This window comes from Nymphaea colorata, chromosome 11 (assembly GCF_008831285.2).
Source record: "Nymphaea colorata isolate Beijing-Zhang1983 chromosome 11, ASM883128v2, whole genome shotgun sequence".
Lineage (NCBI taxonomy): Eukaryota > Viridiplantae > Streptophyta > Magnoliopsida > Nymphaeales > Nymphaeaceae > Nymphaea > Nymphaea colorata.
The window spans coordinates 18,016,316-18,037,106 of NC_045148.1; the positions used below are offsets into that span (position 1 = coordinate 18,016,316).

The 20,791-nt window shown below is 38.0% G+C and overlaps 3 protein-coding genes across 3 annotated transcripts; all 3 read right to left on the reverse strand.

Moving 5' to 3' along the window:
• Nucleotides 1–4,042: 4,042 nt before the first annotated feature.
• On the reverse strand, nucleotides 4,043–6,344 carry LOC116264904 (uncharacterized). The gene is made up of 2 exons (XM_031645356.1): nucleotides 6,157–6,344; nucleotides 4,043–4,665 (listed from the first exon to the last, which is right to left on the reverse strand). Exons 1-2 carry the CDS (start codon nucleotides 6,316–6,318, stop codon nucleotides 4,111–4,113), a joined length of 717 nt encoding a protein of 238 aa, XP_031501216.1. The 5' UTR covers nucleotides 6,319–6,344; the 3' UTR covers nucleotides 4,043–4,110.
• Nucleotides 6,345–9,502: 3,158 nt separating this feature from the next.
• Nucleotides 9,503–12,061, reverse strand: LOC116264709 (uncharacterized). The gene is made up of 2 exons (XM_031645066.1): nucleotides 11,848–12,061; nucleotides 9,503–10,311 (listed from the first exon to the last, which is right to left on the reverse strand). The coding sequence occupies exons 1-2, from the start codon at nucleotides 12,010–12,012 to the stop codon at nucleotides 9,772–9,774; spliced, it is 705 nt and encodes a 234-aa protein (XP_031500926.1). The 5' UTR covers nucleotides 12,013–12,061; the 3' UTR covers nucleotides 9,503–9,771.
• Nucleotides 12,062–18,686: 6,625 nt separating this feature from the next.
• On the reverse strand, nucleotides 18,687–20,608 carry LOC116264462 (uncharacterized). The gene is made up of 2 exons (XM_031644709.2): nucleotides 19,979–20,608; nucleotides 18,687–19,382 (listed from the first exon to the last, which is right to left on the reverse strand). Exons 1-2 carry the CDS (start codon nucleotides 20,138–20,140, stop codon nucleotides 18,834–18,836), a joined length of 711 nt encoding a protein of 236 aa, XP_031500569.1. The 5' UTR covers nucleotides 20,141–20,608; the 3' UTR covers nucleotides 18,687–18,833.
• Between the last annotated feature and the right edge of the window lie 183 nt (nucleotides 20,609–20,791).

Genomic DNA, 20,791 nt, shown 5'->3' on the forward strand with positions numbered 1-20,791 from the left:
TACAAGGGAATGCATTCAACTTCAGTTGAATCTGGATTGCAGTCACACCCTTTATTTTCTAGTTTGACAAGAGCTGATTCAACAGGAATTGAATCTCTCCTAAAACTAGAGCTTCTTCAACTCGAATTCTAGACATACCTACACATATTTTTTCTTCAAAAGCAGCATTCATCTAACCTATTAATTGAACATCTAAGAGATCTTTTTACGCAGACGGCTCATTCGATGCATTTTGAACCTCTGTAGGCGTGAGCACAGGCTGATTGGAAATGTCATGAAAATAGAGCAAGAAAACCATCCCCACCCAACAAAGGAACATTGGTATGGGGCCAAAGATCCAAAGAACCAGAGGAAAAGCGAAATAGTAAACACGCCATCCACCGGCGTGAAAGTTGGACATGTTGATAAGGACGCTGGTGTGGTTACAGTACCCCACCGATTGGGCAAATAGAAGGAAAGCTGTTAGGGAACACAGTAGTATAGCGAAGAACTTGATCGGCAGCAGCAGTTTGCTGTTGTTGCCATAGACGATGCCGCCACAGTATTCGAATTGTCCCCAGATGGCAAACCGACAGAGTTTCTGGTCATCAAGACCACAATCAGAGAGCTTAACATGACGGCCATGGTGCTAGGAAGGGTGGCTGCCATCATACCGTTGCGAATTGTCTGAACTGCTAGAATTCCATTGTTCGCGTCCTGCAGGAAAGCAACCAAAAATGGTCTCTCTAATTACCGCGTCTTTTGAATCCACATATGAAAAACATTGAGAAAATTAAGTGGGCAATGCATTTTCTGAGTTGGATGCACAGCCTTTGTGATCTACAGTAGCTAATCGACCAAAAACTTGCTTCCATACATGTACATATTTATTTATTTGTAGATACAGTCGTTACAGATGCACTTACAATGTCTCAAACTATAGGAATTGAAGAACAAAAAATTCTCTTCGTAGATCAAATTTTATAAAAAAATGTGCCATATCGAAGTTTACAATTAAGCTGAAAATTTGATAAAGTGAATCAAGTTGACTCACTTCATTAAATTCAAACCTAAGCATCACACTTCTTTCTTTAAGGTTGTAACTTTGGACACTTGGAGTGCATTTGTGTAATAGGACTCCGTAAAAACAAATTTATATGGCAGGGAAAACTGGATATAACGGTTTAAAATTATATATATGTATATAGTGATGGTTGTTTGGCTGGTTCAACAGTTTTTCAAAACGTACTTCATGGACTTACTTAAAAAGTCAAAGTCTATAGGTCCCAAAATGCATCCATGCCTGCTTGAATTTTATGACGATCTTAAATTTAATTATTCTTAAATTTATTACAAATTAGAGGATTACAAAATCCAATATATAGAAATTGGTGGATACTATACCCTTAGATGCTAAACCTATAAATAATCATATTAGCGTTGATCTTTCTACGATACATAAAACATGTAATTATTTGTTATATTTCTGCATTCTTTTTGTGTAAGGATGTGTTAAAATATACGCCCATCATAGTGCTGGCAATGTAAAGTGTCAACGCCCTAAAGGCAATTTAAATAAAACGTGTACGCAAATAACATTGGTAATAAGACATAAACAAGCTCTGATCTCCTATTTTATACGTCATAGATCAACTTGAGAAATCACCACTTATTGAACTTTTTTTTTTTAATTTCTTCGGTTGGCTCGCTGGATCTTTTGTGTTCTTTTTGGAATATGTCATTATATTACTCTGATATTACTGTGTATTTTCTGGCATCATCACTTTACTTCATTATTAAATGATTTAAAAAAACAACAACAACCAACAAGCAAAAAGGTTAACTGCGATCACTATTTTGCATTTTAGCCCTCATTTTTTTCTATGTCATTATCACATTACAGCTCTAGACTCTAAACTAGGGAAAGGCATGCACTCTAATTCACCTCCAATTACATGTATCCAATTTGTTGCTTATATTAATTCTGCCAATTTCCTAAAAAGATATACCGTTACGTCTTAATTGAATGTCATATTGGAGACTTCCATTCACTAATTTAAACTCCATGCACATAATATAAATGTGCATGCCTGTTCATGTATTTAATCTACCATTAAGAAATATGATGAGTATAAGCGTCACTACATTGGCCGCGCTCATTCATGAACATGATTCAATTTGACTCGCAAAAACGTTCGATGGCAGTCCCGGGCGACCGCTCGATCAGGTAGTGGCATGGTTATAGTCACAATCCTCGTTACAGATCGGTGTCTATATGTTGTTTAGACTTCCATATGCATGTGCGGTGAAGCTTATATATACACACACACACACACACACAGTTCTCTGTGTGTGTGTGAGAAAGTAATGATGTTGACCGGCAATCGCAGTTTCCGTATTTATAAGCGTTAGATTTGATTCAAAGAGTCGGCGTCGGGTCGGTTGATGACAGAAATATGCACTGGAGGGTAGTTTTTTGAAAAGTTTTATAAAATAATATGTATTTTAGATTTTTTATTTTTTAATCGTTTTTACCCTTAAAAAAGTTTTTTTTTAATTTTAATAGAATTATTTTGGTTTATGCACGATTTTTTATGCACAAAGATGCGACCACATAACCAGCTTCGAGCTGACGATCAATCGGTGCAGCCGCTCGTCAGTTGAGCACCTCACGTATGGTGTAGGGTGGTGATATCCCAGATTTACCGACGAAGGAAATTGTGGTGCGACCCTTTTCACATTCGTACCAATAGTTTATAAGGAGCTGTTTGTTCATCGTCAACCACATCCTATATATATATATATATATATATATATATATATATATATATATATATATGAGGAAGAGAGAGAGAGAGTTCTACATGATAAATACATGAAAGAAGTTTAATTGGTAACTCCTTCTCTTTATTATCGTTTGGTAGAAAAACAGCCCATCCACGGCCTCCATTATACTCAGGAGAGAAAAAGTTCCTGTAGAGGTACCCACATTTCTTGCATATTTTAAATGAAATCAAGTTCATAATTCCGAAATAGCAGTAGACCTCTGTGACATTTTAACGATGATAGCTAACTGCGTGCATTCGAGGGAAACATAGAGAAAATTAAACTTTTTGGCGCACAGATTTTTACAAATACATAGAAACAGAAAATACATTTGATAATAGAAGCTGATTCTTGTCCTGTCCATTTCTTCAGCTTCCATGTGAAATGTTCGTTTTCACAGACTCGACAGGTGCGTCCTCCATTATGAGAGAACACACAGGCTCTTCTTTGGCAAGCTAAAACGCCAAAATTAGTAAGTGGACGTTTGCCAAAGCTGAGCATACAATGCATGGGCTTTTGTCTCTAGTGTTGCCAATTAATGTTGTAAATATGCCAAAAGCTGAATGTCGTATATGTGGCTTTCGTTAAATAATATAAACTTCTATGCATTTCAAATTATATGTGTGTATGTACATATTTACTCATGTATGCATGCATGCATGTGTGTGTGTGTGTGTTTCATATCCATATGTTGTTAAAACTTGAATTTAGCACCTCATTGACGGATAAATTCGATCTAATTCGTGAAGTCTGAGCAAGCTTTATAAACGTTGATGATGGAGGCAGGAGCCACATGGTTTCTACATGCCTAGCCTAGCAAGGATAATGTCAATGAACTTATAAGGTTATAGTTTCCGCATGTGAAATCAAAGACTTCAGGTAAATTGCTTGAATAACTGTGTATTAGGAAGTCTGAAAGTCGATTTTTTTAGGAGCAGCGTCATGGATTGTGTACTTCATATTCCACAAGCAGCTCATAAAACCTGACGCCAATTGTGAATCCCTTTGGGACATGTAAAGCAGTACAAAGCCAAAAATGTAACATGAATAGCCGTAGTTTAGCAATCAAATTCATATTAGTCATGTAAACAACAGACCACTACAAGGGAATGCATTCAACTTCTGTTGAATCTGGATTACCATCACCCTTTATTAACTAGTTTGACAAAAGCTGATTCAACAGGAATTGAATCTCTCCTAAGACTACAGCATCTTCAACTCGAGGTCTTGACCAACCTACACGTATATATTTTCTTCAAAAGCAGCATCAATCTAACCTATACATTGAAGACGTAAGAGATCTTCTTATGCAGATCGCTCATTCTCTGCATTTTGAGCCTCTGCACGCGTGAGCACAGGGTGATTGGAAATGTCAAGAAAATAGAGCAAGAAAACCATCACCACGCAGCAAAGGAACATTGGTATGGGGCCAAAGATCCAGAGAAACAGAGGGAAAGAGAAATAGTAAGCACGCCATCCAAGCGACCAGAAATCGCTGCCCTTGTTCATGATCCTCCCCACATACTCCGGCGTGATAGTTGGAGCTTGATTCTTGAAGGGCACGTTGATGAGGACGCCGGTGTGGTTAGAGTACCTCACCGACTGAGCAAATAGAAGGAAAGCTGTTAGGGCACACAGTAAGATGGCGAAGAACTTGATCGAAAGCAGCAGTTTGCTGCTGTTGCCGTAGACGATGCCGCCGCCGTATTCGGAATTGCCCCCAGATGATAAACCGACGGAGTTGCTGGTCATCAAGACCACGATCAGAGAGCTTAGCATGACGGCCATGGTGCTAAGGAGGGTGGCTGCCATGATACTGTTGCGAAGTGTCTGTACTGCTAGAATTCCATTCTCCGGGTCCTGCAGGAAAGCAACCAAAAATGATTCTCTAATTACCCGTCTTTTGAATCTATATATAACAAATATTAACGAACCATCAAGAGAAAAGTAAGTGGGCAATGCATTTTCTGAGTTGGATGCACAGATACATTTACAATGTCTCAAACTAAGAATTGAGAGACCAAAAAATCTCATTTGCACATCAAATTTTATAAAATGAAACTATGTAACTTTTTTTTTTTTGTTGGCTCTTCATTCACATATTCAATTCTATAATTTTTGGTAATCTGACTACTTTGGTATGGTAAGAATAAAGAGATAGAGGAAAAGGTAAGCACCCACTAACATTAATTTCGATAAAGTTCTTTTAGGAATTTTTAGAAAATCTTAGGAAAACCGGTATGAGAATCGAACTTTACAGTTGAGCTGAAAAAGATAAGTTAATCAAGTGAAGTCACTTCGTAAAATTCAAATCTATGCATCACACTTGAGTCTCTTTTTTCTTGGATTCACCTATAAAATTGAAACTACTGAATTCTTAGTGCAGTCAAAATTTCAAGATCATAATTAATTTGACCAGACCTATTAGATGGCAAGAAATAACATAACGCTAACAGTCAGCACATGAACATCAGTGGCAGTTTATAGTACAACAACACTTGCGGTATTTCAAACAACATTTTATGATGCTTTGACAATGAATTTCAATTTTGAGCCATTCCAACAACGTCCGGCATCCAACATATTTGAATCTCCTTATACATACACAAGCTCATGAGCCTAACAAGCTTTATTTAAATTAAAGCGCCTGACTTTGGGACTTTAGTAAGACCGACCGAGATGGACTCAGGGTCAGATTAAATTAAAAACGCTACGGAAGATAGGCCTGATTGTAGACCGGTGGATGAAAAAGGATGTTGATAAGTAAGTCAAACAGAAACTCAATCATTCTTAAGGAGGTTGGGGCAACATGATCGAGCATGGAATAAGAGGTAATCGGCTTTGATTCCTCAAGGTGCTAACTTTTTGTGCTGCAAAATAGAGTCGCCAAAGTACAAGTTAAAGTGATGCGGGGTTGGTGCCCTAAAAGAGGGGTTGAATAATGGTTTCGGCCTTTTATTGGTCACCCGGACAAACAAAAGCTCAATCCCAAGACAAATTTGATTTACGAAAACAAAACACTGAAACGTATACATGGTAATTTTTCTATCATTCTAACGGTTATCTTCTTTCTTGTTATATAAGTTGAAGAGGAATGAGACGATGGCGATTGCTCTGCAGATCGTCGTCTTTAATAAACTACTATATGCGTCGATCGGTCGTATATAGATGGAGGAGCCCAACATCTACCGGCCAGCTTCATCGTAAATATATATCTCTTCTCTTTTATTATTCAGGCTGAATGGTCGCTTTCCTCTGTAAAACACAGCTACGTGTTTTATCAGAGAATCACCGAGAACAAGGAAAAGAAGTTCTCGGGCTCTGTCATGTGAGAGAGAGAGAGAGACTTACAGACATCATGGCTTTCACCCAGGCGACTCTGTTAATGGCGTTGATGCCGAGGACGGTGGTCTTGGGGTGCCGTTTGATTCTGTAGAACAGCCAAACATGGTAGGAAACCATGATCACCAACCCAATCGGCACCAGAACCAAATCTAACTCTTTCTTCTCCATCACTTCTGAATGAATAAATCCACCGCCACCACCACTCTCTGAATTCATGAGGATGAGCAAAAACGGCTGTATAAGTATTTATAAGCGTTGAATTTGATTCAGTGGGGACACCATACGTTCTTTGTAAAAAGAAAACAAAAGGAAAACAAGAATCTAGGCCCCAAGGGAAAGCAAATAATTAAGAACCTGGGATGAGGTAATTAAAATGACTGTTTATTAATTTAGACAAAAAACAGGGAGAGAATATATGAAACTTGCACCACATGTTTAGATCTTCTTTTCTGTGTTGCATGGTAGAGATTCCTTTCTGCCATGAAGAATATTACAGACAGATCGATGTACTAAATGAGTTGAAATGACCCTCTACTTATTGAAAACAAAGGCAGAGAAAAATATAAGGCACATCATTAGTTTGCAATTAGATTTCACCTCGTTATAAGGTGGAAAACTGTGAGGGAGAGACTATAATATGTTGGAGAAAGAGTTCTCCTTTGATAATATATATTTTAGAATTATTTTGTTGCGAACTTTTGAATCTCTCACATTGTTTACTTGTATCCTGCTTGTATACAAACTTCAACTTTTAGTCAGGCCAAGTTCTGTTCACTGATTAAATCTTGTGAAACGGGCTTGTGATTATGTCCTTCGCAGAGACAGGAAATGTTAATTGCCAACTATTTGACCTTTAATAATTAAAATGAAGTCCCTACTTAGCAATTTAAAAAACTAAAAATAAAATCTAATTAAAGTAAAAGGTGTGCTGATAAGAATTTTCTTTTTTTCTCTAAGGCGTACGGGGCCTACTAGTTTGTGCAATTATTCGTAACTTTCTTAATTCTTATTTGTGTAAGAATGTTTTAAGATATATACCGATAAATTGCCTTAATTTAAAATCACCATAGTGCTGACCCTGTAAAATGTCAACGGCATACGAGAAATTTAAATAAAACGTGAAGGCGTATTACATTGGTAATAAGACGTATGGTTTAGGGCTGAAAACAAGCTCTGAACTCCTATTATATACATTATTCATCAACCTGAGAAAACACCATTTATTAAATTTTTCTTCCTTTTTTTTTTAATCTCTTCATTTGGCTCGCTGGATCTTTTACGTTCGTCTTGTGATATGTCATTATATTACTTTAAAATAACTATTTACTTTCTGAGATCATTACTTTACCTCATCATTAACTTATTAAAGACATCAACAAAAAAAAGGGCATCTATTACCACTGTAATGCATTTTAGCTCTCACTTTTTTTTTTATGTCATTATCACATTACAGCTCTATAATCTAGAATATGGAAACGAGATCTACAGAAGGCAAGACGTTCATGGCGAGACATATACCACTAATTATTAACTATTGTTACTTATATTAACACTGCCGATGCGATAGAATACATACCATGTATGAATGTCATATTGGAGACTTTCATTCACTAATATCAACTAGATGCACATAAAAACTATGTGTATGTATGTTCTTGTATTTGATATATGCATTAAGAAATATATCAAGTATAAGCATCGGTACATATGCCGCGTTCATTCCTGAGGCTTGAAAATGACTCACAAAACATGCTCGATGGTGGGTGCGTTTACGACCCAAGCAAGTGGGCCGTGTCCGGGCAGTTCTTGAGCCCGTTAGATCGGAGAGTAACATGGTTATGTTCATAGTCCTCGTTGTAGATCGGTCTACATCATGTGTTGTAAAGCTTATAACTATATATATATATAGTGAAAGAAAGGCTAGAAAATATTTGGACATTTTAATTTGCTTAAAAAACAAGCTTTTTTTTTTTATCGCCAAACCTGGTGTTTGAGACCACCTTTACTTGCCTTCATACCTTTGAACAAACAGTGGATTCTTTTAATGTCCTAAGGCTATATCCTTAGACCTCTAAGGTTCCGCTTTACTTCTGAGTTTATATGAGCATACAGTGCGCACATCAATTCAGTTTATTCCTGCCACCATTTGCAGCCCAAAAAAGTAGCAAACCAAAGCACGAAAGTGATCATAAGATCTATCCTTAGATCCCTTAATTATGAGTCGCCTTACTGCCCAGTTGCACTTATATCTTTTGAGACTAACAAACAGCTGATTTTTAAGTCCATAGTTTTTCAAAACTTCTTTACATTCAAAACAAAATAGGGTGGATTGGATTGAACCAGAGATATGATATGAGGTTTTTAAGTCTCCCGAGACCTGAGGTCCCATTGATCTTAAATTCATATTTTTAAGCGTCTGTGAGAGAGAGAAAGAGATTTAAAAAAAAATGATGATGATGATGATGATGATGATGATGATGATGATGATGATGATGGATATCCGCATCTTTCTCCATATGCTGATCGTCAGCTGATTTAAATGTATACTCGAATTAACATCATCGCTGAAAATATACATGTCCAGACGAATTTTCGGCGGATGAAAGCCCTGCTGCAATCAGGTTACTTCACGTTCTTATCCTAAAGGACTTGGAAATGAGACTTTTTTGCTCTGTTTCGTATATAATACTATTTTTACATTTAGATGTTTGTTTTATAACTGTGCCGACATCTTGGCTACCTGAAATCAAAACTGTTCATATGCCTCCAAAAGTTGTATAGACGTGATCAAGGCGATCTAGCCAATCGGGTGCGGCCTATGTATTCTGATCATTTAAGTTTCTTCATTCAATAATTTTGATATTTTTTTGGATTAAAATAAAAACCGATTTTGTCTAGCAATAACGTAATAAGAGTGGGTAACATTAGTTAATTTTAAACGGCACACAGAATTTAGCTTAAAACCAAGAAAGAAACTGGTAAGATTATAAGAATAATCAAAGATAAGATCATTTTACAGTGGAGATATTTCAAAACCGCGTCGCGCTTTAGGAATCATCAACGGGAGACCACAGAAGTTTCACTCGATCGTTCGACCAGTTATACTAAGCCCCTTGAAACTAAAAATCCATTGCACACATTTGTAATTTGAATCTGGTAGGGATGTAAAAAGTTTGGTCTCAGCCTAGGGTAGAGCCATCGTACGTTTACGAATTTAGTCAGATCTTCCTTAAGCAGAATCCAGCTCAAAATTGAAAAAAAAAAAAAAGACGGCTATGGTTTTTCTTATCAGATTAGTACATAAAGTGCACAATCAAAAGAAAAAAAAAACTTAAAAATGTATGATGGAGCTCATTGCTTCAAATTCGAATTAGTCATGTAAAGAACAAGATCCCTGCTAGGGAATACATACAACTTTAGTTGAATCTCAATTCTCAACCTTATTATCTAATCTGACACGAGCAGATTCAACTGGAAATTGAATCTGTCACTAGACTAGAGCTTCTTCAACTTGAGTTGAAACCTCTAGACTATATATATATATATATATCAAAAGCGGCTGCCAGACCTACTTACATAACATATAATGTATTATGTATCTTTTCTACGTATGCCGCTTCTTCACACTAGCTCTACGTTCTGGACCTCCGCACTGAGTACAGGATCATGGGAAGTATCAAGAAAATAGAGAAAGAAAACCATGCCAATGGAAGAAACAAACATGGGTATAGGGCCAAAGATCCAAAGAACCAGAGGGAAGGAGAAGTAGAAGGCGCGCATCCCGAGAGACCAGAAATAGCTTCCCTTGTTTATGATCCTCCCCACATACTCAGGCGTCAGAGTTGGAGCATGATTCTTGAGGGGCACGTTGATGAGGACGCCGGTGTGGCTGTAATACCTCACTGACTGAACAAATAGCAGGAAAGCTGTTAGGAAACACACCAGTATGGCGAAGAACTTGATCGACAGCAGCAACTTGCTGCTGTTCCCGTGTATGAGTCCGCCGCCGTATCCTTCGCCCCCAGATGATATCCCAACAGAATTGCTGGTCATCAACACCACGATCAGAGAGCTGAGCATGATCGCCGTCGTGCTGAGAAGAGTGGATGCCATGATGTTGTTCCGAAGCGTCTGTACTGCTAGAATGGCATTCTTCGCATCCTGGAAAGCAGAAAGGGATTCTCCCAGTTCATATTTTTGAAATCTTTATCAAACACTAGACGATTTTTAGAAAATAAATAGCTTGAAAAACAGATTCGTATATGTGCTTCTAAATTGTCTTCATTAAATAGAAACTTTCGTTTTGTTCCGCATCAAATCCATGGACGTAGGGAATAATTTGATTATGGCCTTACCAAGCCACATGCCATCGAATTTTTTTTATCGCTCTCAAAGCACATTTTAATATTGAAGGTGTGTGTGTACAGTACATCCTTTACAAGAATTAGCGTAAGGTTTTGTTGGTGTATGAAAGTTGATCCATACAAATACGAGTTTGTCCTAATCCTTATGTTTTGAGGATGACCGCCGCTTGAGAGTGTCTGTTCTGTGTGTTCATAGAAGAGAGAGAATACAAGAGATCTGTGCGACCGTGGACGTAGGAGATTATTGCTCTGAACCACGTAAATCGTTGTCTTCTTCCTTGTTGCTTCTAATCTCCTCTTGAGAGTGCGAGAAGAGAGTTTATTCTGTGTTGTGCCTAACAGGTTTGTCCCTAACAGCTTGAATCGGTTAAGATAGCTTTATGTGTGTCCAATTCAAGCATTGGTAACATACCTTTTGACTTTTGGTTAAAACCTATCCAAAACTAAACTAGTAAGTATTTTTTTTTATTCAGTTCAAATTCGTGGAAGGTTATCATGTTTTATTCACTAGGGAACACGCATAATTTATATTATACTATGTGTTCCTTTCAAGAGGTAAACTCTTAAGATTTTATGAGAACTGCAATTTTTGTTAAATGACCAGAAGCTTTTCAAAGACCATGAAAATGCAGATATGCCCGAGCAACTACGATATATATATATATATATATATATATATATATATATATATATATATATATATATATATATATATATATATATATATATATATATATATATATATATATATATATATATATTATATATATATATATATATATATATATATATATATATATATATATATATATATATATATATATATATATATATATATATATATATATATATATATATACACACACACACAACACACAACAAGGTGTCTATTTCACTTTTTTAAAATGCAAAACAACAAAAAAGAAAATTAACAGGAGCTAGGTATATAATAGCAACCTGAAATAAGTTACACAAATCTTTCCCCTCCCCCATCTCAGCTAAAATATATACAAGTAAAAGAAAATCATGGCACGGTTTCCAAGGCTAATTCAAGTGGATATGTAGGGCAGTAGGAGGGGTGCAGTGCTTTCACATGCATGAGACTATAGGGACTAGTTTAGGACGAGCGCCATTGTGCTCTCTCCTGGCATTCAGATAACTCTGTTTGGAGGCTATGTTTAGAGCAGGAGCAGCCAGAGACCGCTAGAAATAGCGAACCAAAGACTCTGTACTCAAGAAAACAAGTAATCGCGCATCATTCAAGTCGATTCAACTAACGTCTATGAGGCTTTCGATATAGAGAGGATTGAGAGAGAGAGAGAGAGAAACTTACAGACATCATGGCTTTCACCCAGACGACTCTGTTGATGGCGTTGATGCCGAGGACGGTGGTCTTGGGGTGCCTTCTGATTCTGTAGAGCAGCCAAACATGGTACGAAACCATGACCGCCAACCCAATCGGCACCAGAACCAAATCCAAGTCCTTCTTCTCCATCATCAAACGAATCAATCCAAGAGCAGCAGCAGCAGCAGAAGCAGCACCTCTCTCTCTCTGTGAAAGAGACGATTTTGAGCAGCAATGGCGGTGTCTGTATTTATAAGCGTTAAATTTTAGCTGACGATCGAAAGGTGGTGCAGCTTTTGGGCGGTTGAGGAACGTCACGTATAGCGTAGCGTGGTGGTCGTGGATCCACCCCAGATTTACTTAGAAAGGAGAATTGTGGCGGGACCCCTTTCACGTTCCATCTCCAAGGTCCTCATTTCCAGTTTCTTGCCCGTGCTCTGCATGAGATGAAATGAGCATTGGTTTGAAAAGATAAAATCACTAGACAAAATTGATTATTTTATTTAACTGAAAACAAAGAGAGGAAGAATTCATTGAGAAACAAAACGATTCTAAGTTAGAAACAATATGAGTTCTCCTACTATATATGCTTAAGCATTTTACAACTATAAATTATTCCGGTTCTTCAATTTTAAGTCTGGAAAGATTCATTTACTGATCAAATTTTGTTGATTACAGTAACTCATTTACTTTTTCGCTTTTAACCCGTGTTAGTAGCTAATTGTAAAGGAATATATCGGGGTTATACCAACTTATAAGTTTGTATATTTAAAGACGCCGTGGTTCAGGTCAACGCCACCAGCTGAGTTTAAAGAAACGCGATGCTTTTACGCTGTCAATAACGCGGTCTATGAATTATGAAGTCATTGAAGAATCTATTGAAATTTGTGCAACTCATCCTATCATATTTCATATTTTATCAGAGGACTCACGTTTGTACTTATTTATTCAAGTTAATCTCTCATAAAACACTTACGTTTAGAGTTTTGTTTTCATAAAATTCCTGCCTTATTCACGCGGCCAATTCCATTCTTGACGTTGGCAATTCAATTCCACGGTTAGCTTGAGTCCACTTGTTAAAAGGATAGCGATAGATGGTCCTGAGTGGTAATAAAGCTAAAATTAATCATTATATTGCTTATAACTTAAGAACGAATTTCTTCAAAGCTTCTCATTCTAGCTATAAGAAAAATATCGTTGACTTGTTCATTATGTAACATATAATATGTATATATGTGTGTGTGGATATGTGTGTGTATGTGCATGCGCGTGCACGTAAGGAACATGACGACATGCGTGCCATGTTGAGCAGTAGGAATAGACGCACAGTCAAGCACGCAAACACATTTGGAAGGAGGAAAGGGGGCCTTAATGGTTGACTTTCTGAACATTGTGCCGCACTTGTGTTGGAGACGATGGTCGATATCCAACCGGAAGTCACTCTCCATGTCACCATGTGCGCTCAATTTTAGAAAAATCAGCAACATAGACACGGTACAAGTTATATATATATATATATATAGACATATATATATATATATATATAGAGGTAAACACGAGCCGAGTCGAGCCCGAGTTCAATTAGTTCGAGCTCTGCTCGATTAATGAAACCTCGAGTTCGACTCGGCTCGAGCCTAAGAATAGCTTGATAGAAGCAACTCGAGCTCGACTCGGCAGTTACGTGTTGAGCTCGAGCTCGACTTAATTAAAGCTCGACAAACTCATTTGAATAACATTGATATTCATCGTTACATGTTGGGCCCGAGCTCGACTCGATTAAGGCTCGACAAACGCGTTTGAATAGAATTGATATTTGTCGTTACTTTGTTGAGCTCAAGCTCGACTTGATTAAAGCTCAACAAACTCTAAACTTGTTTGAATATATCGACTTGATTAAGACTCGACAAACTCGATTAAGGCTCGAGCTCGGATCAACAGTTACATGTTGAGCTCGAACTTAAATTGATTATTTGAACGAGTCGACTCGTTAAGCAAATGACTCGGCTCGAACTCGTTCATGAGCTCACCGTGAAGAGGTGTTGGGGTGACTCCGGCGACTCTCGCCAAGCCTCCTCCCCTTTTAGGAAGGGGAAGGCTGTCGCGGCCTCCCGATGCTGCCGGGCTATTGGGATATCAAAGGTGGTGTATTGGAGAAAAAGTAAGCAACATTTTTTTTTTCATGCATCATTCATCGGTGAAGTGGCACACTAGCTAATGAAAGTGCTCTCTTTTTCTTCTTGTGCGTGTGTTTTTCTCTTTTTCTGCGTTTCTGGGAAGGTGAAGAATCAAGATTCTTTTTGTCCTTCTTTTTGTCCTTCCCAAGGTGGTGAATATCCATTACATTTACATGTTCTTTTCTTCGGAAAGTTTCCTTCTGAATTTTTTGCGTGCGGAAACGGAAAGATTAAAGAGTCTGCATTTTCAATTTTCCAAAGAAATTGTTCGCTTGAGGATGATCGAGACTGAGAAAGTAATTTCTTGGTGGACTAATGTGCAAGCATCGAAAGTACAATAAGCATTTGATAACCAATAAGTATAAAGTTTTATGATCAACAATATTCGCACCTTCCTCGAGAAGCTCGTCGACCGATGGCCTTGAGCGCAGAACATCGACCACATCTCGGGCTCTCATTTGTCAAACAATTCATAAATTAGTAAACCCACAAAGGTCGACCTCTTGGCCAAGATAGTCATAAAAATTTGACAATATATATTTATTGTGGTAGAAATCAAAATATCAGATGATACCATAGTTGAATCAACCGATTCAAGAGTGCTAGGTGTCTAAGTTTCAACTATTTTTTATCATTTTTGTTCATTTTTTTTATGTGTTTTCCTATTTTTTTCTAAATTTCAAAGGAATGACGGATAGAAAGATATGCATACATAAATATATAAATCGAGTGCCAGGGGGAAGTCTTCTTCTTCACTTAGCATTACGTAACGTCCTCTCTGAGCTGCTCAGTTTGACGGAAATCTGCTGCCAAAGTCAGAACGATCGACGTCATTCTCTCCTGGCCAAACCCTTCTATAAATATTTTTTTTTTCTTTTAAGAAAAGGCATTGACAAGTTTTTATTTGGGAGGAGAACAGCTGGTGGGTCAAATCTGCGACCATTAGTTTTCTGGGACGACCACCGTCCATCTAAGTGATCAACGGCAGCCAGCCTGCAGAAAATCGGATGGCTGATGACGAATTGTAGAGCAAGCAACTCCTTCAGCTCTGGTTTTTTTTCTTTTTGGAGGCTAAGTTGGTCATGGCTTAACTCATTTAAGTATGAATGCTTTCATGAAAAACGATGGAAATGGCAGACTTAAGCGATTACTTAACAGTGATTGAACTTGAACAAGAATTTACTTCTCAGCTCAATGGCACATCCAAAAAAGTTTTTTTCTTTGTCATTCATATCGAAATGCAGAGTGCACAAGCTTCTCGAGATTGTTATGTAATAGTAACACTTTGTTACTGTCTCATAATACTATTCTAAAAACTTAGGTAGATTCATATAAAACTGTAACAAGTGTTTGATGAATTCATTCTTTTTTATTAATTAACTTAATTTCTTTATTTATTTAATCGACAGAATTGGTTTAGTGGAATGATGTTCCAAGTTTAAATGTGGCCATAACTCGTAATTCAATAACGAGCCTAAGTAAAGATTCAAATTATTCTGACGGCCGACTGTTTCATGCATAGATCCGTTTCACTACCAACCAAAAAGGGAGTATGCGCCACTAATTAAAGTATATGCCTTCGTCTTCATGTGTCTTCTTCATCCATCACTGCCATGGGAACACAGACCAAAAGTTTCCCATTTCTTTTCTCCAGAAAAGACCAAATACACAAAACGAAAAGTGGCCCATTTGAAATCAGATCTAATTAGAAACTATAGCTTCAGAATATTCTCTTTCTCTCTCCTCTCCTCAAACTTCAAACAGTAACTAAGATTTCTTGCCGGGTTTTGGGGCCGGGTTTTCTTGAATCAATAGTAATATATATGATGTTGTTGCATAAAGTTGATTCCAGAAGCGAGTTTTATAACGTGTGGTTGGGGCGCCTTCTTGAGGTGGCGATATTAATGCTTCCCGTGGTTGATCACATGAAGAAGGAGGGAAAAAGTGAACAAGAAAAGAAAAAGGATCACGAATAATTTGTAGAAAGGCGTTCTGAGTTCTGAGTTATTTAAGAGTGCCAGACATCAAGTTTAAACTTATTCTTAATTTTTGGTTTTTTATTCGATTAATTCTTATATATATAATATTTCATTTTCTATACTTTTTTGCTGATTCACAACTGATTTCAGCTCATTAATTGATGTCAGACGCCATTGAAGAACCAGTTTTCACAATGCTGCAACAACCGAACAGGAGCTTTTGGTAGAAAATCAGAGAGATCATATGTGACGGCCAACAACCTCCACAATGAATATGAATATGAAAAAGAAAAAAGAGAGAGAGAGAGAAGGATGATGTTTCACCTCAGTGCCTCTTTACTGCCACCACTATCTCCAGCTACCATTACATGGCTGAGCTTGCTGTGCCAATGATGGCGGGGAAGATACGTCTCTTATATATATATATATATATATATATATATATATATAACCACATCGAGAAAGAGAGATTTGAGGATGTTTCTGTGTAGATTCATGGCATTGTGGCAATCTAGATGCAAATCATTTCAAGTATTGACCCGTGAATTCCACGTGAAATCGTTTTTAGCTTCAATAATGGTGGGAGTTGTGAGTCGCCCTGTCGTCCACTGGGAAGACAGTGCCCTGTTTTTTTAAATGTAGTGCGCAAATCAGGAATCAATCGTATCATGTGATGGTCACCGTCCAATGTGGTCGAGCAACAGCTACCGATGTGGTCGAGTAGTAACAGGTCAAAAGTTCATGTCGGCCATCTTGGGCTCCTGTTCTCTGCACCCACCTCTGAAACAAGTAGCTAGAGTTACATCGGTTATAAATTTATGTTCAACATATATATATATATATATATATATATATATATATATATATATATATATATATATATATATATGTGTGTGTGTGTGAGAGAGAGAGAGAGAGAGAGAGTAAATGGTGAGAGTTATCCAGCCATGTAGATGGTCATCCATCTTAGTAAAGTGGATGGTTGAAAGAAAAACAAAAAAAAAAAGTGTGCACTAGTACTAAATAATGATGAAAATGTTCGTCGTTTTTTTTTCTTGTTGTGAGTGAACGGTGACTCTATCTATCTAAAATCACTCAGCTAATTAATCAGATGTGTTCATCTAAAAGCAGATTGATGGTTAAGAACAACAAAAAAAAAAAAACTAATGCTACATGACAAAAATATGATCATCTTTTTTTCCTTGTTTTTTTTTTTCTTAACCCTTCATCATATTAGATCAGATTATCCTAATTAAATAGCTAGGTGATTATAAAACCAGAGTCACCGTTTAATTTCTCTCTCTCTCTCTCTCTCTCTATATATATATATATATATATATATATTGGATACGGTTTGAGGGTTGGTTTTTGTTCTGCTTCAATAAGATAACATTAGACCACTGGAACTTGAACTTTTACATTGGAGCTTACACTGCGCCGTTAATGGTTGTAACTTCCACTGAAGCTATTGCAATTTTACGTCACTTTTCAAGAGCAACTGCTTGCGGGGTCGTAACACCCATGGGAAGTGCTTTTCAATGGTGCGTCAAAGCTAGCATGCGTTCATTAATGAATTCTTGACCATTAACTCAAAAGAAAGGCGCTCGTGTTGGCTGAAACTGTGAACCTTTGAGTTTTTGAAGTGCGTAAAAACTTTTCCACGTATCAATCACTAAGTGGAGAGAATATTGTTGCAAATCTGACATCCACAGCCTCAATTGTATCCTTATGCAGAAAATCACCTTCTAGATCACCCTCCCTATTAGATCCACTCTTAGCTAGCCTTTTTTCTCTGGCGATTAGGATTTTATTATTGGGTTTGTTACCTATCATTTCGAGTGAGGAGGAGAGAACCTCTGGCCATCATCATCAAGGTGAGTGAGTGCCGGAAACTCACATCCTTTTCTTCCCCTTGTTCTTGAGGATTTAGAGCTGTGTCGAGACCTAGATGAACTTATATTCACTTCCTTCAACTCGAAAAATAGTGTTTGCTGCCTTTTGGTGTTAGGAGGAGCAGTGTCTACTGGAATCAAACTTTAACCCAGTTCATCCAGCTACATTAAGCTTCTCGAGATGTTGTCTTTTATCTGTCGTTGATATATTCAAGCATACTTATGTTAAAATTTGTCATTCTAGTAGTAGTAGTCCTGTATTGATGGACTTCCCTTCAACTCAGCCAGTCTGATGAGCCTGATTAAGAGTTAGAGTTAAGACCTTTAGGGATTTGAAGTTCGAAATACTACGTGAATGTTTGAATTATTGTTTTATGGGTGTGTTTGCAGGCAGGATTCAAAGAATAAATGTGTATGTCCAGACAACCCCTTAATTACATTAAAAAAAAAGTCACATGCCTGACATGTAGCTTCCAGCATAATCTACTTAACTCAGATTAAATATTAAAAATGCAAAGATGTCGTGCCACGTGCGGAAGATGTAGAATATAATGTCTGCCAAAGTTGACATTTGTTCTTGAATTGACCGCAATTAGCAAGATCGTCATTGGTTTTTGAACATAAGTGGACGGACACACATGAATTTTTTTATTGTTCCCAAATTAGACTAATCACATTTAATGCTGGCATCTATTTTTCCTCCACTTTCACCCGAAGCTCCAATGAAACCATGAAAGGTGTGAGGTCAAACCGTGGAACGTAACGTACGCAACTCGTCCATCAGGTGTTCTAACTTCTAAGTAAAACTTTAATTAAAGACATTGGATATGCATAAAGGGCTTAAGAGACAATGTATTTCATATACACATAACGCTGATTCAACCTAGATTGAATCGATCATCATGAATTTCCTAGACTTACACATCTGGCTAGACCTCTTCTTCTTGCTCAACATTCTGAATTTCTATGTTTAAGTGTGAATCAAAGCTTGCATCAAGAAAGTAGAGCAGCACAACCATTACGACGCAGCACACCAGCATAGGTATGGGACCAAATACCCAGAGGAACAGAGGAAAGGAGAAGTAGAAAGCTCGCAGTCCAAGCGACCAGAAGTAGCTGCCCTTGTTCATGATCTTCGCGACGTACTCCGGCGTGAGCACCGGAGAATGGCACTTCATCGGCACGTTGATGAGGATGCCGGTGTGGCTGTAGTACCTTACCGATTGCACGTTCAATAAGAAGGCCGTAAGGAAACACAGCAGCAAGGCAAAGAATTTTATGGTCTGCGCCCCTTTACTCCTGTTCCCGTACAGGAAGGCGATTCCAGAATCGGAACTGCTGGAAGATAGGCCGATCGAGTTGTTCGTCATCAAGACGGCGATCAGTGAGCTCATGGTGATCGCCATCGACCCCATAAGCGTCGATGCCATGATGTTGTTTCGAAGCGTCTGCACTGCGAGTACTCCATTTTTCGAATCCTGAAAGGGGAAGATTCAAGGGGTCATCACTAACATTACAAAGTTCGGAAGTTGAATCGAATTGGCCAAGTTCAGCCAATCTGCAGGTTATCTGATCAATCAGTGAAAAAAGATAGCCATCTATGTATCGCAACATCTATCTGACATGATCCCACGTATTTGAATCCTCCAGAAAGCTCAAACATGGCTAAATTAAATTAAAAATTTGTTATGATACTTTTAATAAAGATTTATAGTGCTTTCAATGAGTGATTTATAACTTTTAACTATGTTCTTATATATAGCACCATGCAGATTTGAACGCTAAATCGATAGAAAACAATCTCAACCATTGATCTTTATCAAATCAAGAACATTAAAAATTGGTGATAAACCATTGTTATCATCTAAAGTATAGAAGGTCGATAGATAGATTTTCTTGTCTTATGTGCACAAAACATGAAAAAGAACTAAAACAAAAAATTAACAAAACAAGCAAATTAACGATGATCTCTGCTTTTCTCCTAGGACCTGAGAAGTGGTTTTTCTGTCTGCGAAGGTGTACGAACGCATGCGTGCATGTGTGTGAGAAAGAGAGCGAGGTGGGCCAGCTCTACCTGCATCATGGCTCTGACCCAGATCTGCCGGTTCATAGAGTTGATTCCGATGATAGTCGTCCTCGGGTGTCTCCTAATGCGGTAGAGAAGCCAGAGGTGGTAGCACACCATCACCACCACTCCCACCGGCACCAACCAGAAATCCAGACTCTCCTTCTTCATCCTCTTCAATCAGTTTTCCTTCAATTGAACACCACGACCACCACCAATCAATAATCAGCCTCTCTATCTCTATCTATATCTTTATCTCTGTCTCTCTTTGAATAGATGTGGCGGAGGAAGGCCGTCGCTCTGATTTCTGAGGAAGCAGACGATGATGGTGGGTCTTAACTCTCAAGTAGCAGACAGCCGCCTCCAGCAAACGGTGACGGACACGTTTGAGATTGCGTAAGCGCTCCCTTCCAGCCTGTGCTTGCTACCCCCACCATCGTCCTCTTTCATGCACACACTCTCCCTCTCCCTTTTAGCCCCACTCTTTCCTCCTCTCTGACTTTCGGCGAGTTCCCTCTCCTTCGCCGACGGCAAGCGGCGGAGCCGCCGGACCAACCCGGATAAGAATTTCCACACGGCAAGCGGTTCGGACCTTCCAAATTTGGGCGAATTGGATCTGGATTCAGCGAGACCGATCGAGGATCAATAATAACAAACCATAAGTAGCTCATGCCGAGAAACTTATAAACATCCCATAAAATAACGTGTACTACATACTTAAATACGGATCGATATCATGTATAATAACGTGTATACTTAAATATGGATCGATATCATGCACAATAACGTGTACTGTATACTTAAATATGGATCGATATCATG